Source organism: Pristis pectinata, chromosome 15 (assembly GCF_009764475.1).
Source record: "Pristis pectinata isolate sPriPec2 chromosome 15, sPriPec2.1.pri, whole genome shotgun sequence".
Lineage (NCBI taxonomy): Eukaryota > Metazoa > Chordata > Chondrichthyes > Rhinopristiformes > Pristidae > Pristis > Pristis pectinata.
In genome coordinates this window covers 37,083,455-37,101,732 of record NC_067419.1, presented here as the reverse complement: position 1 = coordinate 37,101,732, position 18,278 = coordinate 37,083,455, and the positions used below count along the sequence as shown (strand labels likewise).

The window sequence follows — 18,278 nt, the reverse complement described above, 5'->3', positions numbered from 1 at the left end:
GAAACAATATATTGACTGCAAGCTGATTTTGCTAATTTGACCATGTGTTTTAAAAGGTTTTAACACTACATATTAGTTTCACTCTCATGAAAGATTATGCTTTCACATATAGTATAAACCAATTACAAAAGAACAATAAAGCAGACTTCTTCTAATAATCCTACAACATTGTCATGTTTCCAAATACCGATGCTTCAAATGCAATTTAAATTCTACAGGGACTAGATTTTATTTTCAATGTGAATTATGCAATAGGAAGAGGAATACGGAATAATAGAAGGTTGATATTCACTTTGAATAAAAATTGAAACTTCAATTTGAAGAATCAAAATCATGGATATACAATCTAAAAATTACATCTTGACCAACTGAGAAGAAAAGTAGTATGTGTTTTTACAGTATGAATGACAGCATAAATGTGGAATTCCTTCCAGCAGAACTTTTGCAGATGCTGAAGTATCTGGAACTTGAGTGAGATCAATAGATTTTGTTCATATTTATATTTTTATTTCAAATAAAGATGCCATTCAGCCCATTGAGTCTATGCCAGCACTCAGAGCATTTCCATCAGTCTAGTTCCCCCAGTTATTCCCTCACAACCTTTTCTGTCTCACATGCCTATAAACTCCTTTCCCCAATTCTCTTACCACCCACCTACATTGGGAGCAATTTACATCAGCCAATTAACCCACCAGCATGGCTTTGGGTAGTGGGAGGAAACCAAGCTCTTCGGAGGAAACCCATGTGGTCATGGGAGGACGTACAAACTCTACTGAGTGTGGGTCATTGGAGCTATGAGACACCCATTCTATCTGCTGTGCCATCAAGGTACCAAAGGATACACAGACTGACAAATGTCTGAAGCTGAACCCAACCACTCATGACCTCAATGTTGTATTTGAACCATGTTTCCTCCCCATCACCAAATGCCCGATCATGTCTTTATAATATCATGGCTCCACCACTCTCTCACCACATCTGCTGCTGAAAGCTCTCATCCAGCTTTGTTTACCCCTAGATATGACAATTTTATTGCTCTTCTGATCAGGCTATCATCGCCTCGACTTACACCTAAGAAACATCAGATAAAGGCTGGCATGGTGGTGCAGCAGTTAACACTGCTGCCTCACAGCTCCAGGGACCTGGGTTCGATCCTGACCTCAGCTGCTGGTCAGCTAGAGATTTGCACATTCTCTCCACAATAGCACGGGTTTCCTCTGATTGCTAGAGAAACAAAGGATTGCAGATGCTGGAATCTAGATGTAAAACACTATGATGCTGAAGGAATTTAGCAGGCCGGGCAACATCCATGGAGAAAAGCAGTCAGTCAACATTTCGGGTCAGGACCCTTGTTCAGGACTAAAGATAGGAAAAGGGGAAGCCTAATATATAGGAGGGAAAAGCAGAGCAGTGATAGGTGGACAGAAGAGGGGAGGCGGGGTGGGCACAAGGTAGATGCAGGTAAGAGGTAGTGATAGGCAGGTGTGGGGGAGGAGGGGAGAGCAGATCCACCGGGGGATGGGTCAAAGGTAAGGAGTAAAAAATGGGGAGGGTGTAGAATAAAAGAGAGAGAGGCTGGGAAGGGGAAGAAAAGAAGAGGCATAGTTGGGGGTGTGGGGGGTGGGGGTGAAGGGATTACTTAAAATGGAAGAATTCAATGTTCATGCCATTAGGCTGCAAGGTTCCAAGATGGAAAATGAGGTGCTGTTCCTTCAGTTTGCGCTTGAATTCTCCTGGCAGTGGAGGAGGCTGAGGACTGTCATATCAGTGATAGTGTGGGATGGGGGGGGTTGAAGTGACTGGCAACGGGGAGATGCAGATCGCGGTTACGGACAGAGCGCAGGTCTTCTGCGAAACGGTCACCTAGTCTGCATTTGGTCTCACCAAAGTAGAGGAGGCCACACTTGGAGCACCGAGTGCAGTAGATGACATTAAGGGAGGTGCAGGTGAATCTCTGTCTCACCTGAATGGACTGTTTGGGTCCCTGGATGGAGGTGATGAAGGTGGTGTAGGGGCAGGTGTCGCACGTATGGCGAGGACAGTGGAAAGTTCCCGGGTTGGGAGCGGGATGGGGGGGGGGGGGGTAGGGAGGAGTGAACTAGGGAGTTGTAGAGAGAGTGGTCCCTGCAAAAGGCAGAAAGGGGTGGGGAGGGGAAGATATACTTGGTAGTGGGGTCCCATTGGAGATGGCGGAAGTGGCGGAGAATGATGTGTTGGATATGTAAGCTGGTGGGATGAAATGTGAGGACAAGGGGGATCCTATCCCTGTTGGGTCTGGGAGGGGTGGGGGTGAGAGCAGAGGTGAGTGCGGGAAATGGCAGAGATACGGGTGTGAGCTCTCTCGACCACAGTAGGAGGGAAACCACTGTTAGAAAAGAAGTTCGATATCTCGAATCCTGGATGTCCAAGAGACAGGGTGGGAAGACCCAAAACATTGACCTCCTGCTTTTCTCCACGGATGCTGCCTGGTATGCTGAGTTCCTCTAGCATCATAGTATGTTTCCTCTGATTGCTCTGGTTTCCTCCAACATTCCAAGGATGTGCTAGTAGGTTAATTGGTTACTGGAAAATTGTCTCTCCCTGAGTACAGGTTAGAGTAGGTTGGCTGGCACAGGAATTAAAAAGGGGTAATTGGCAGGCATGTGCAAAAAGCAAGTTGTGGATCACAGCAATAAGATGAGCGGCAATAGGACTGAAGGTATTGTTCTGCTGAGAGATGTCAGACTAGATGGGCTGAATGGTTGCATTCTGTGTCATAATAATTATGTAAAGGAGCAGGAGTAAGCCATCCTTTCAAGCCCCTCCCTCTTTCAATCAAACAATGGCTGATTTGACCTTGCCCTGAACTCCAATTCCCTGCTTGTTTGCCATAACCTTTGCCCACTTATCTCATTCTGGATATATTCAGTGGCTCCACAGCCCTCTTCTGGAGTAGAGAATTCTAAAGACTCACAGCTCTCTGACAGAAGAATTTCTACTTCACCTCCGTCTTAAACTACACCCCCAATATTCTTGCACAAGGGAAGTCATTCACTCAGCATCAATCCTGTCAAGTCACCTCAGAATCTTTTATGTTTCAACAAGATGACCTCTCATTCTTCTAAACTCCAATGAATATCGGTCCAGTTTTTCCTCATAATGCTGTTCCTTCATCCCAGGAATCAAGGAAGTGAACCTTCTGCTGAACAGACTCCAAATAAGGAGAGCAAAGTTGTCAGCGGTATTCTGGATACATTCTTGTCAATGCCCTGTAGAGTTGTAACAAAACTACCACACTTTTATACACAATCTCTCTTCCCATAAAGGTCAACATTCCTAATAACTTGATGTACCAGCATGTTGCTTTTTTGTATTTCATGGACACCTGGATCCCTCCGTAGATTAGCATTGTGTGGTCTACTGTCATTTTAAAACGTTCTGTTTTTCCATTCCTCCTACCAAAGTGGATAACCTCACTTTTCCCCAATATTATATTCCATCTGCCAACTTTTTGCCCACATGTTTTATCCCTTTGCAAAGTCTGTGCTCTCTTCACAACGTGTTTCCCCACCAATTGTTCTATCATCAGCAGATTTGGCTACAATGCACTTAATCTCATTATCGAAGTCAATAATATAGTTTCTAAGTAGTTGAGTCCCTATCACTAATCACCCGACAGTTTATAGTTTATCAACTTGAAAATGACCTATTTCTGCTAACTGTGTGTTCTAATAGTTAGCCTATCCTTTGTCCATGCTATCACATTGCCCTCAACACAATGAGCTCTTACTGTGGGGAATAAATTTTTGTGACATCTTATTAAAGGCCTTTTGAAAATCCACATGAGTGGCATTCACTATTTTACTTTTATCCAACCTTCTTGTTACATCTTCAAAGAATCCTAACAAATTTGTCAAACACAATTTCCTTTTCATGAAACCATATTGACTCAGACTGTATTATCATTTTTTAAATACTCTGCCACTACTTCTTTGATAATGGCCTATAATTTCCTGCCATCGACTTTCTCCTTTCTTGCATATTTAATTTTGACAGTTTTTAATCCAATACAGAATTTTAGAAGATCACAACCAATGCAGCTATTTCCTTTTAAGATCGTAGGATGCAAGTCATCAGCTGCAAGCTATTTGTCAGCCTTTCCCTCCATTTGTTTGCCTGATATTTTTTCTCCAATGATTGTTTTAACTTCCTCCCTCCCCTTTGCCCCAGAGCCTCTACTATTATTGGGATGGTTGAGCTTTACTTATCAACATTCAAAACTCTGATGCCTATATTCCAATTTAGGCCATTCCATTCACCCATCACACATTGTCCTAACTCCTCACGTGGCTCAGAACCCTTTCTTGTTGACGATGCTTGTGTAAGATGCCTTGTGATGTTTTGGAGACCAAAGAGACTGCAGTTGCTCCATGTGACTTTTTGATTTGTTAAAGGTGTGATATGAATGCAGTTATGTTGTGGTGATAATGGAGCTAAATTGTGTAAATGGTGTGGAGGTACAACTAAGCCATAATCTATTTGAATGGTAAAGCTGGTTCTTGTGTTCCTAACCAAGGAAGAACAACCTATAATTACACATAAGTGAAATACTGCTCATGTTAAAAGTATGACATTAATGCAGAAAATGCTAGAAAGACAGCACAGATGAGGCAGCATCTGTGGATAGAAAATAAAATTTCTGGTCAATGGTTTGTCATCAGCACCATACTAATGAAAAGCCATCAACCCAAAAGGTTACTGGTAGGTTTACAGCTTTTTCTATTTCTAATGATTGAAGATTATCACCAATTAGTTTTGTCAGATTCTGTTTAACCTGTTTGATGGGATGACTCAGACACGCAAACCAGCACTGAAAAAGAAGTAGTTCTTGTCTGCATAAATCATGCAGTTGAGGTGTTGGTAGTTATTGGAAATGCTGACATTGCTTTAATACCCCTGTGCCTTTCATTAATACATTTCTCCAGACAAAATGAAGTCAACTTGCTTTTAATTTGCAGACAGCAAAGAAATTGATGGGGTAAGGAGAAATTCAAGAAAGAAAATTAAAAGAAAAGCTATTAAATGCTGCCTGTGACTATGGTACTTATGGAACTATCCAATCATGTGTTGAGTGCCATTCACACTCTTCTGCTGTCAAAAAAACAACAGCATATCTCAAATTGCCCTTTGAAAAGTGCACTGGATGGCTTAAAAGACCCTCTTAAAGTTGTGACACTGAAGTGCATTCCTTGCTGGACATTCAGAGCGTCAGTAAAAGAGACCGGAGAACCCAGAAACTCAGAAGTCCTTGTTCTCCTACAGTAAAGCAGAAGACAGCTCTGGTAGAGTGTTGGGGTTATGCGGAAATGAAATGGGAAAAGCAGTAGAGACACTCAGCAAAAAGAATTATAAGTGTTTTTTAAGACATAAGAATTATGGTAAATAATACACAATTCAAAGGGTCTACAAGAAGGGTGCTCCTGAAATTCTTCCATCCTATTGATATAAAATAACAATTACAATAGTAAAAAAATACTATGTGCTCCACTGACATATTGTTTTCATTCTTTACCAGACTGGCTTAGTATTGTGTCGACGGATGGTCTGTGACTGTGAAAACCCAACTGTGGATCTTTTCTGTTGCCCTGAGTGTGACCCACGGCTAACCAGTCAATGTCTGAACCAAAAGGGAGATGTGACCTATAAGAGTGGAGACACTTGGGTGCAAGATTGTCAACAGTGCCATTGCGTGGTAAGACATAGCTTGTTAAAAGGTGACATTTGGTACAGCCTAGAGTAAATAGTCATCCCTACAAGAATGCATTAAACATAATACCATTGTATATGAGAGATGTGAGCAGCTCCCAAAGTAAGTGGTGAGAAGCATTTCAAAATGATGCCAAATGATATACTAACCTATGCTTTTTCAGTTAGGCATAGGTATGACATTATGAAACGGGACCCCACTGTAATTTCCAGAGGTTTGCTGCATTCTACACATCGAATATGACTTTGATTGGACTTGCATCCATTTGGAAGTGAAACATTAGTGTTACTGTAGGAGTTAAAGTCCAGAAATTGTTTAAAGGAGCACATATCAATATTATTTTGTATGCTGAAGCAAACAAGTCTGAGAAACTAGAATGGTTATCAGAACTATAGGGATGCAGAGATTCCCCTAGTTCTCTGATGGGGCGGTGGAAAAATAAGTGATGGAGAACAGTAGTCTAGGCAGAGAGTGCTGCAGAGTCCAATAAAGCGTTGCCATTAGATCACAGCAAGAGATTGGCAAGACAATTTCACTAAAGTATCTAAAAATTCGAGAAGCTTGGACAAGGTGAACACACACTGAGTCAAACAACGACTGTTATTTCCCATAGTAGAGAGGTGAGTAACAAGGATGTACAGATTTTAAATGATCAGAGGGAAGTTGAAGAAAAATTATTTTTACTGAAGGAGCAGTGGGGTTCTGGAATTCTCTGCCTTATTGCATTCAACAAGATTGTTTTCCTGAAATATTATTTTATTCATAAAATGTACGAATATAATACAGTGTGCTTGTATGTTGCCATTCCCAATGCAAACCATATAATTGCATCAATGTTAATTCTTTGTGCAAACAGTCTGAGTTTTTTTTAAGAAACCCGAGGTTGCAACCCCTGAGTGTGCAATGGTGAGATGATGTTAACTTATGGCCTTTCTCCTTTGAGCTTTGGTGGTGGCTGCACCAAACTTCAGTGCACCTTTCCACATTGAAGTCCTTGACCATGGGATATGCAAATTTGCAATATTCAGTCATGGAGAGGTCCTCTTCTATTTGTCCATGGGGTGGCAAAAAATTTGGCTGCAGAATTTTCCTTTCTGTGATACTGTGCCATAACACCTATTTCTTGTAGAAATGTTTGTGCAGGAAAACACCTTTGATGAAAAGACAACCAAGCGATGGTCTGCACAGAATGTCATTAAGGTCCTGTGAGAAAAGGAGATGATGGATCCTGTCAGATGGTTCCTTGAACAGATTGTCCAGGCCATTCAGCATAATATCTCATCACTAAAACTTTCAAACAAGCACCAAGCTCAATTAGTGGTGAGAAGGGGCTTCCCTGTCAAGATCTTCTTGCAGAGCTGGAGTCTCTGTGCCGCCACGCCCTGTCCTCGAGGTGGTTGTGGTGCAGTTAAGACCATCATCCATCTACATCTAGAATATGTATCTGCCAGGAAGGTCTGGAAAGAGGTGCTGTGGTCTTTGTTCAGGCTCATCTCAAATAGCTGTGTCATCCAGGATGTTCTCTACTGCTTGTTCCCAGGGACACACACAAACTGCTGCTGAAGGATTATCAACAGTGAAAGTTGCCTTCTGGTCTCATCACTTGGATGAGCACTTTAAGAGTCTTAACCTAGCTACAAAGCTTTGGATCAACAGTATAGGTGGGATTAATGTAACCAGATCCTTATTTAGACTGAGTGGATAGAATAGGGCTTAATTGTGTCCTTCAGTGGTAAAATTTCTATGATTCCCTCACTTAATTAACTGAGGGCACAAAACAGTACAAATGAGCTTAAAATATTGGAAAAGATGTGTATGATATAATTTCATTTCATTTGCACAAAATTTTCCAAAGAATTCTATATCCAGAAATAATGATAGAGACCAGTTACCAAAGTAGACATTATAGTACAACTTCACTTAGTGTTCTGGTCCCATCCCAACCAACCCAAGTTCAGATGCAGGGTTTCAACCCGAAATATCAACAATTCCTCTCCACCCCCCCCCCCCTCCACCCCATAGATGCTGCTCGACCCACTGTTCCTTCAGCAGATTGGTTGTTGCTCCAGATTTCAGTATCTGCAGTCTCTTGTGTCCCTCTGACCAAGATCTTTGTTTAGTTGGAAACAGTACAAAAATCCAGGCTAACATGACAATTATTGATGTAATGAAGGGCAACCCTTCTACCTTACATCATCAAGCAAATAAAGGCCTAGTTAGAGTCAGCAGATTACAGATTATTTACTACCAAGCTAAAAGGTCAATCATAGCAAATTTTATACCCTATCCATTTGAGTAGATCATTAACCAGGGGTTAAAAGACAACGAATTTGTTATGATCTGCATTTTGCTTGGCAAAAAAAGTTTAAAACTCTATCAATATATTAAAGGGAATATTACACTCAATTGATTTCCAATGGATATAAAATTTCAACAGCCTGATGACACCAGTGACAAGATATTAGCCAAGAGCACTTCTTTGTGCATCCACAGACCAATAACTCAGCACCACAACAACACAGCACCACCAAATTGATATAATTTGGACCCATGTGGCATCTAAGAGAGACACAGTGAATAAACTGTTAGATTGTGGATCTCATTTTATTACTGAAATCACTAGCCTTCTTTATGGGATACCTAGCAACTCAAAATTTGACGGAGTAAATTTGAGTAAGTATCTGTACCAAGGATCTTCTCAAATTATTTAAGTGACGTGCTTTACAGGAAATAGAATGAGTAAACTTTGGCTCAGATTCAGTGCTGTGTAAGTAATCTGTTCTTCAATCGAGGTGTTGGTGCAAATTGGTCCCCATGACCATAATACTCACCAGTGCTCTCGACTCTACCGCAGCTTACCAGAGCAATGATACCAGTGTTGAGTCACTAGCCTTATCAGCACTCAGCTGAGTCACAGGAGCAGAATATTAGCAAGAGTTAATAAAAAGGGAAGCACCCATTCCCCTTGGCTCTGAAGGTGAATTTATTTAAAAGCAACAAAAAACTTACCTGGAGTTCGCAATCACAAGAGCAGATGTAGATTCAAGCCAGGCTCAGTGCTTTGCTTATTTACCCCTGAATACGAGTTATAATAGGCAAAGACCCCTAAAATGTACAAATTGGTATCATAATGTATCATTAGTTATCACCAGGTACATCCTAACCAGCATCCTCACAAATTTTGTTGTGAAGTCAATGTCCACATTAATTGGAGACAGGTCATCCAATATCAAATGCTAAACTTTGCACCTGTCTTATGCTGAAAAGCAAGCACAACATATGCAAAGTTAAACCCCAAGGGCTTTTTCTTTAATTTCTGAAAGCTCCTTTCCTGCGACATTGTCATTGTGTTCTAAAGCAAGCCTGCAGTTTCTGTTTCCTTATATGCATTTCATCAGTCCAGTGAAACAAAGCCTTTTAAACCATCAAAACTGCACATTACATCTTGGGAGCACATTGATTTTTGACTCTGTATGTTTGTTATAAATTATAACATCACTTACTTTCGGGTGCTTCTTTCTCAATGGCCACATTTAAGGCAGCTGTAAATCAGTTGTGTCATAAAACACACAGTTCCCAAAGGGTTCAGGAGTTCATGAGATGTGACCCAAGGCACTAACAATTGACTTTTTAATACCATGGTATATATGTCAAAATGTCACTTCATATTGGTTTTGCTTCTTTCCAGCAACTTGGATCCCCGCAGGGATCGGTTCTGGAACCTCTACTTTTTGTGATATTTATAGATGACTTAGATGAGGGGGTGGAAGGCTGGGTTATTAAGTTTGCGGACGACACTAAGATTGGTGGTGTTGTGGATAGTGTGGAGGGCTGTCGGAGCTTACAGAGGGATATTGATAGGATGCAGAGCTGGGCTGACAAGTGGCAGATGAAGTTCAGTCTGGAGAAGTGTGAGGTGGTACACATTGGAAGGACAAACTCCAGGGCAGAGTACAAGGTAAATGGCAAGGTACTTGGCAGTGTAGAGGAGCAGAGGGATCTGGGGGTTCATATTCACAGTTCACTGAAAGTTGCCTCACAGGTGGATAGAGCAGTTAAGAAGCCTATGGGATGTTAGCTTTCATAAATCGTGGGATTGAGTTTAAGAGCCGCGAAGTGATGATGCAGCTTTACAAAACTCTAGTTAGACCACACTTAGAGTACTGTGTTCAGTTTTGGTTGCCGTGTTATAGGAAGGATGTGGAGGCGTTGGAGAGGGTGCAGAGGAGATTTACCAGGATGCTGCCTGGATTAGAGCATATGGAATATGAGGAAAGGCTTAAGGTGCTAGGGCTTTATTCACTGGAAAGGAGGAGGATGAGAGGAGACATGATAGAGGTATATAAAATATTGAGAGGAATAGATAGAGTAGACAGCCAGCGCCTCCTTCCCAGGGCACCAATGCTCAAGACGAGAGGGCATGGCATTAAGGTTATGGGTGGAAGGTTCAGGGGAGATGTCAGGGGGAGGTTTTTCACCCAGAGAGTGGTTGGTGCATGGAATGCACTGCCTGGGGTGGTGGTGGAGGCAGATACATTGGACAGGTTCAAGAGTTTGTTGGATAGGCATATGGAGGAATGTGAGATAGAGGGATATGCGGGAGGAAAGGGTTAGATAGTGTGAGGGTGGTTTGATGGACGGCACAACATGGTGGGCCGAAGGGCCTGTTTTGTGCTGTATGGTTCTATGGTTCTTCTTCTTCACCTTGTCTTTTTCCACCCAGCAAGGTGAGGTGGACTGCTGGCCTCTGCAATGCCCAGAAGCTGACTGTGAATTTAGCCTGGTCCTCGAGGGCGAATGCTGTCCACAGTGCGTTGAGGATCCTTGTCAAGCCAGTAAAATCCGCAACGATATCACCAAGACTTGCATAGATGAGATTAATTTGGTTCGCTTTACTGGATCATCGTGGATAAAACATGGCACAGAATGTACCCTCTGCCAATGCAAGGTGAGGCTGGGTATTTACTGAGGTCAGCAATGGCGTCTAGTCTAGAATAGCAATGTTTACTTAAAGAAAAGATAGGCATTTCTATGCAGTAATTGATCCATTTATGAACATTTGGTTTACAAATTCTCACTCTAGTGCCATTCATTCTTTGGGGTGGATGCCTTATATACCAAATAGTGTGTCTCTCTCTGCCATGAGAATATGCTGTACTGAAATGCCCATAATGCATTTCCTTCATCATTTCCAAATTATTAAATTTCATTTAATGAAATGTATTTCCAAGATCACATCCCCTTCCTGAATTGAGGAATCAGCACCATTCAGAAACTTGTGATATTCCCAAGTGCTTAACAACCAAGCAAGTACTATTGAAGTTATGTAGGGCAGTGGTTATCAGGTTTGAGTAACACATAGAAGACCCCTGATTCAAAATAAGACATTTTCCACATTTTCTTATGACATAGAAAGAGACTATTCAGCCCATTGAGTTTACAGCAGCTCTCAGGAGTGAAAGAATTTCTGAAAATCCAGAGATATGCCCTTGAAAGTTCTAATCGTAAGATTAAAGGGGAAAAGCTGGAGGTTGGGACTGAAGTCGATTGCTCTTTCGAAGAGCTGGCACAGGCACATTGCGTTGCAAATCCATAGAATAATCCGTTGTAATTTGTTGGAAACACTCAACAAGTCAGGTAGCATCCACGCAGAGAGAAACAAAAGTCAGTTTCATTCTAATTCTCTGTCCCTTTCCAACTCTGGGCTTTGTGTCCTTGGCCTCCTGAACTTTTTCAATGGAGCTTAGAAAATGTTCAAGCAACACTAACTTCAAATCCAATGATTTGCAGCCTTCAGGACTCAATAATGAGTTCTACAATTTCAGATTGTACCCCACTGGTCCCCTTTATTTCAACAGCAGCTGGAAAAAAATTTTATATTTTATTCCACTATCTCACCCCCTTTTACTTTGCACTATCATCCTTTTGGCCCTTTACTCTTTCCAAACTTCCAACCTATCACAGAGCTTCCCTTTTGTCCTTTTCTACAACCCCACCCAATACCCACCTCACAATGAGCCTCTGTCCTTATTAAAGTTGTTACATCTCTAACATTTTCCAGTTCATAAAAAAAAATCATTGGTCTCAAATGCTGATTTATCTCTCTGGACATGCTGCCAGACCATTTTTATTCTAGATTTCCAGCATCTGTAGTGATTTGCTTGGTACATTTCACTATACTAATGCAGAAAATCCAGCTGCCAATTTGCAGAGAGCAGAGCTCCACAAACTGCTATGAAGTAGCTGTACACTGCAACCAGCTCACTTCTCTGTGATTAATTATACAGAACTACTGCTGAGTGTGCTGTAAACAATGGCTGCTTTGTTTATTGCCATACCCAAGAAACTGGACATGTTCATAAGTATACTCTATACTCTTGCTTAAAGAGTGCTCTTAAAAAGAAAAGAATACAACAGTAATAACCATAAAATTTGTTTCATGATGCTGGGTCGAGGGATAACTATTGGTGAGTATTCTGAGGAGAACTCCCCAGCTGTTCATTGATACACTGCCATGGGATGTTTTAAGCCTATGTGAGAAACCAGTGGAAGCCTTGATTTAAATCTCACTCAAAATAAGAAGAAAGATTGGAGTCTAAATTGCAAACATCAGAAAACATCCACCGTTCCCTTACAAATTCATTTTTCAGATGGAAAATGCTAAACCGGTAAGAAAAAGCTCTTAGATTAAGTACATTTATTCATTTTTGAGGCAGGTTAAACTGATCTGATATTCTCCATGCCATTTGTTATAATAGATGCACCAAAGTTTCCTTGTAAACCCCTCCACCATAAATCAAAGCTTACATTCTACCTGATACATGCAAGATGAAAACATTTTAATTTTTTTTTAAGTGCCAAGTTGTGCCTACAGAATAATGGTTAGTTAGTAATAATTACAATGTAGTGTTCTTTGAGGTTGGGGTTCAAGTGACTTCATACACAGTCATTTGTCACTGTCATTTGCACCATGAAACAGACTCCAAATTACTATAATATGTGAATTCTTTTTCACAATATATAGTGCCAAGTGCATTGAGGCAGGCATCAGGCCCATTCACTTCTTGCCACTAATAGGTTGCAGGACAGAACACTGGCAACCGAAGAACTAATGTTCATTATGTAATCATAGCCATTTTTGTGAATGGGATTGTTTGTGATTAGAAAATAGCTTGGGTGCTTAGTTTACTAGAACAATTCTATAACACATTTTTGAGATTCCCTTTCCTCATTGTTATGAAATTAATGAATTTCTTCTACTATGATTCCCTAATATATTTCCCCGATATCAATATCAATCCCATATATTTTTAATTTGGAGTATAGCTTTGGTTTAGTAGATTAATAGGCTGCAATTATTTAGTTACACAAACAAGCTAGTTATTGACATAATTAAATCATGAGTGGGGACATGACATAATCCTGCATATGTACTATGCTTGTACTCTTCATGATAAGTTAACCATGAATATATATTTGTAGTTTACTATCAGTATTTTTTAAATGATACCTGAATTTTCTTTAGTGTGATGTGGAGCCAGACATTGAAGCAGAAATTTAACTGGGTCACTGCATCATTTATGATGATTGAATGTATCATTGTACATTATGAATCATCTGTATAATCAACAGGAAGTTCTGTATCCAAGGTAATTGAGTTGTTCATCTCTACTTAAGTGTGAGTTTATCAAATAAAAGTTAAAATTAATTAGGAATAGAGAAGTAACTTCTGAGTGCTGGAATGAACATTCACCCATAACAGCAATTACTAGAACATAAGAACATAAGAAATAGGAGCAGGAGTCGGCCATCTGGCCCATCGAGCCTGCTCCGCCATTCAATAAGATCATGGCTGATCTGGCTGTGGGCTCAGATCTACCTACCTGCCTTTTCATCATAACCTTTAATTCCCCTACTATGCAAAAATCTATCTAACTGTCTCTTAAATATATTTAATGAGGTAGCCTCTACTGCTTCCCTGGGCAGAGAATTCCACAGATTCACCACTCTCTGGGAAAATCAGTTTCTCCTCATCTCCATCCTAAATTTATCCCCCCCGAATCTTGAGGCTATGTCCCCTAGTTCTAGTCTCACCTACCAGTGGAAACAAATTTCCTGCCTCTATCTTATCTATCCCTTACATAATTTTATATGTTTCTATAAAATCCCCTCTCATTCTTCTGAATTCCCTCGAGTATAGTCCCAGGCGACTCGATCTCTCATCATAGGCTAACCCCCTCATCCCTGGAATCAACCTGGTGAACCTCCTCTTCATCACCTCCAAAGCCAGTATATCTTTCCTCAGGTAAGGACACCAGAACTGCACGCAGTACTCCAGGTGCAGTCTCACCAGTACCTTGTACAATTGCAGCATAACCATGAAGGCCAACATTCCATTTGCCTTCTTGATAACCTGTTGCACCTGCAAACAAACCTTCTGCGATTCATGCACACACACTCCCAAGTCCCTCTGCACAACAGCATGCTGCAATCTTTCACCATTTAAATAATAATCTGATCTTCTATTTTTTCCTTCCAAGTGGATGACCTCGCATTTACCAGCATTGTACTCCATTTGCCAGACCCTTACCCACTCACTTAACCTATTTATATCTCTCTGCAGACTCTCTGCATCCTCTGCACAATTTGCTTTTCCACTCAATTTAGTGTCATCAGCAAACTTAGATACGCTACACTCGGTCCCCTCTTCCAAATCATTAATGTATATCATGAACTGTTGCAGGCCCAGCACTGACCCCTGCAGCACCCCACTCACCACTGGTTGCCAATCAGAGAAACATCCATTTATCCTAACTCTCTGTTTTCTATTGGTTAACCAATCCTCTATCCATGCTATTACCCCCAACTCCATACATCTTTAACTTATGGATAAGTCTTTCATGCGGCACCTTATCAAACGCCTTCTGGAAATCCAAATATACAACATCCACCTGTTCCCCTCTGTCCACTGCACTCATTATATCCTCAAAGAACTCCAGTAAGTTTGTCCAACAGGGCCTGCCCTTCCTGAATCCATGCTGTGTCTGCCTGATGGAACCACTTCTATCTAAATGTCTCGCTATTTCTTCCTTAATGACAGCTTCAAGCATTTTTGCAACCACAGACGTTAAGCTAACTGGCCTATAGTTACCTGCCTTTTGCCTACATCCTTTTTTAAACAAGATACTATTTTATCTTGTTCAGAGAGAATTGTTAAATATCTGATTGGGAGTAAGATTTGTAGTTGTAGGAACAAGAAAAAGTAAGGTCTGTTAAATGCCCCATTGAACACAATGAATTCTTCCAGTGGGAGCAGGGCCGCCCAGTGGCACATGTAGTAGAGCTGCTGCCTCAAAGCTCCAGTGGCTTGGCTTCAATCTTGACCTCCAGTGTTGTCTGTCTGGAATTTGAATGTTTTATCTTTGATCACATGGGTTTCCCCTGGGTGCTGTGGTTTCCTCTCACATCCTAAAGACATGCAAGTTTATAGTTTAATTAACCACTATAAGTTGCCCCAAGTTGGTGAGTGATAGAATCTGGGTGGAATTGTTGGAAATGTGGGAAGAATAACGGGATTAGTGTAGGATTACTGTAAAAGGATGCTTGATGATCATCACGGACCTAGCGGGTTGAAGACTCTGATTCCGTGTTATATAACTCAATGTCTCAATGGAAATATCATTCTTGGGGAAGAAACGGACAAAGCTGAATGCTGAAGACATTTGCCTCAGTTGTCATTAGGGTTCTAGCAGAATTACCCTGAACTTTGGGCCAGCAGAATAAGTAAGCGGAGTGGAGTCAGTGATAAAGCAACTAACATGTGGTTTACAGAAAGAATAGGCCTGGCTGTTTAATATGCACCAATATCATGTTGTAAGCAGTAATGAATAATGGTGCAGGTATCCCACACTGGACTGGAGACAAAGTGGACTTAAAAATAAATCATACACAGAACATGGACATCACTGAGAAGGTCAGCATTTATTGCCAATTCCCAAGTGTCCTTCAGAAGCTAGTAGTGAATTGCCTTGAATCGTTGCCATTCATACCTTTAACATACCCTTAGAGTGCTAATCGGTGGGGAATTCTAGGACTTTGAACAAGTAGTAATAAAAAGAACAGTCGAGGAGATGTGGAACTTGGAAGACAGCTTGGAAGTCTTGATTTTTCCGTGTACGTCCTGCCCTTTTCTTACATAAAATAGGCATTAATGTACCTCCTAAAGTACTAGCAGTAGATACTTAAACTGGGTTAAGAAACTCTGTTAAGTAAATCTTGTTATATTAATAACTTAGATGCAGCATATTTATTAAATGCAATTAGCTGGATTTAGTGGGAGGTTGGAAACAGTTCTATGTGCCTGCAGGCTTTCCCTAAGTGCCAGCAAGTTTGGGATTTCCTAACATGCATCTGCAAATGCAGAAGCTCCGAACTTGCTCACAACTGTTTGCTGACAATTGCATTAATGAGCTCTGTCACCCTATTCCTTGTGGAGCCCAGTGAGGGATCACAAAGTTATGGCAATTCTCCCATTTTCGTCAAGCTCACTTTCACAACTTGCACCAGGGTAGACATAACCTAGGAAATTTACCTCAGTTGACTTCATTGAAGGAGAATAGTTGAAAGGGATTGTAGTGTTTGTATTTTTTTTCATAGCTGTTGATTTGAATTATTTTAAATGTTCTAAATTTGCAATTTCTTTCCTCTCAAAAGCTTTTAATAACTTTACACATTTTGTTAATAGTTCAATTAAGTCACATTTGATTGATTCTGAATGATAGAAACATTCTAATTGTTTTGACAGCTTTGACAGGAAAATAAACCAGGGGCGTGGCTTAACTGAGAGTCAATTTTTTCAGCCTCCACCTCTTCCAGCATGACCACATAAACCAGTGGGAGACTGCTGTAGTGCAGGCCCTCATGAATAAGGACCAGAACAGATTCTATCAATAGTTCTCTACTAGGAGATGTGATTAAGGGAATTTTGAGCCAGCTGCCTGCAAAATCCGGGCCAATATACTTGTACTGATTATCTGTAACGTTGACATGAATTATTACATGGCAGTCTGAAAGAATGTTTTGCAGTGCACCATTTACTCACATTCTCTCTCTTATTCTTTTGCTTTCTGTTCCTTCAGAATGGTCACATCTGCTGTTTAGTGGATCCTCAGTGCCTTCAGCAACTCTGAGCCGAAAAGTACTATATATAGCGTATGTTGTGCCATTTGTATGGATTTCCTGTTTAATCTGCAGGACAAGAGTTATTATCAAAACACAGCTCTCTTCAAGAACAAGAACAACTTTCCTATTAGAAAACAACTTTATACCAAATACAGATTTACATTCATCCAAAATTGAAGCTATTATTTCAAGTGGAAATCCCATTGTAGAGCAAGGACTGAGATTACTGAAGCTAAATCTCATGTGGCTACTTGACAACTAACAAAAACCATTTGAAAGCAAGTACAAACTTGTCAGATTGTATGTGAAAGAAACATTTTAACAGCAAGTTTAGAAAGAATATATGTATAAGCATGACTAGAGAGCAAGGATTTTAACACAAGGAAAGTCATGTGATGTATTTTTTCCATTGTTTGTTTGAATTGTTGTTTCCCAGTTCCAATGATTGCTGATTTGCTTGTCTTAGTACAAATTCTTCAAACTTAAATTAAAAAGTTTTCATTCAATTTCAAAATTACCTACTTGTATTCATCAATTTAACACAATTTTGCATCATGAGTTTTCAAAAGCATGTGCAAATTAAAGAATAATACAAAAGCAGAAGGTGGCAAATTGATTAATCAGCCAAATTTAGGTAACAGCCCAACTCTATGTGAACATTTATCATGATCAAACTCAATCCAGTGATAGAGAGGGAGAAACAGAAGGCAGCTACAATTTACTGTATATTCTATTAAAAGATTTTTGTTGTAACACCATTAACTCTTTGGGGTATTTAGAAGCACAGAAAATCGGAGTAGGCCATTCAGCACTTTGAACCTGCTCCACCATTCAGTATAGTCATATCTCAATACCATATTCCAATGCCCTCCCAATATCATTTGGTGCCCTTTGCAACATAACCATACCAGTTCCTTAGCAACTAGGTCTCTACAGCTTTCTGTGGTAGAGAATTCCACAGGTTCAACCCTGCTGCCTCAAGATATTTCTCCTCACCTCAGTACTAAGTCTCATGCCTTGAAACCTGAAACTGTGACCCCCTCGTTCTGAACATCCTCACCAGGGGAAGCAGCCTCCCCACATCCTATCTGCCTCGTTCTGTTAGCACTTTATAAGATTCAATTAGATCCCCTCTCATTCATCTAAGATGTAATGAATGCAAACCTCCACATACAGCAGATCCACATCTCGGGATCAGTCTGGTGAACTTTCCCCAAGCTCCATCTATGACAAGTATCTTCACTCTTTGGTATGGAGACCAAACGTGACGCAGCAGCACAGCTCATAGAGCTGCTGCCTCACAACTCCGGCGATCCAAGTTCAATCCTGACTTCTGGTGTTGTCTGAGTGG

General features: G+C 40.7%; 1 protein-coding gene across 1 annotated transcript in view; it reads left to right on the top strand.

The window, feature by feature from the left end:
- LOC127578292 (protein kinase C-binding protein NELL2-like) overlaps positions 1 to 17,160 on the top strand; it is a 201,367-nt gene extending 184,207 nt beyond the window's left edge. The window contains exons 18-20 of the mRNA XM_052030139.1: positions 5,555 to 5,731; positions 10,470 to 10,694; positions 16,885 to 17,160. Coding sequence (XP_051886099.1) covers positions 5,555 to 5,731; positions 10,470 to 10,694; positions 16,885 to 16,935 — 453 coding nt within the window. The 3' untranslated portion in view covers positions 16,936 to 17,160. The remainder of the gene's footprint in view (positions 1 to 5,554; positions 5,732 to 10,469; positions 10,695 to 16,884) is intronic.
- The last annotated feature ends 1,118 nt before the right edge of the window (positions 17,161 to 18,278 follow it).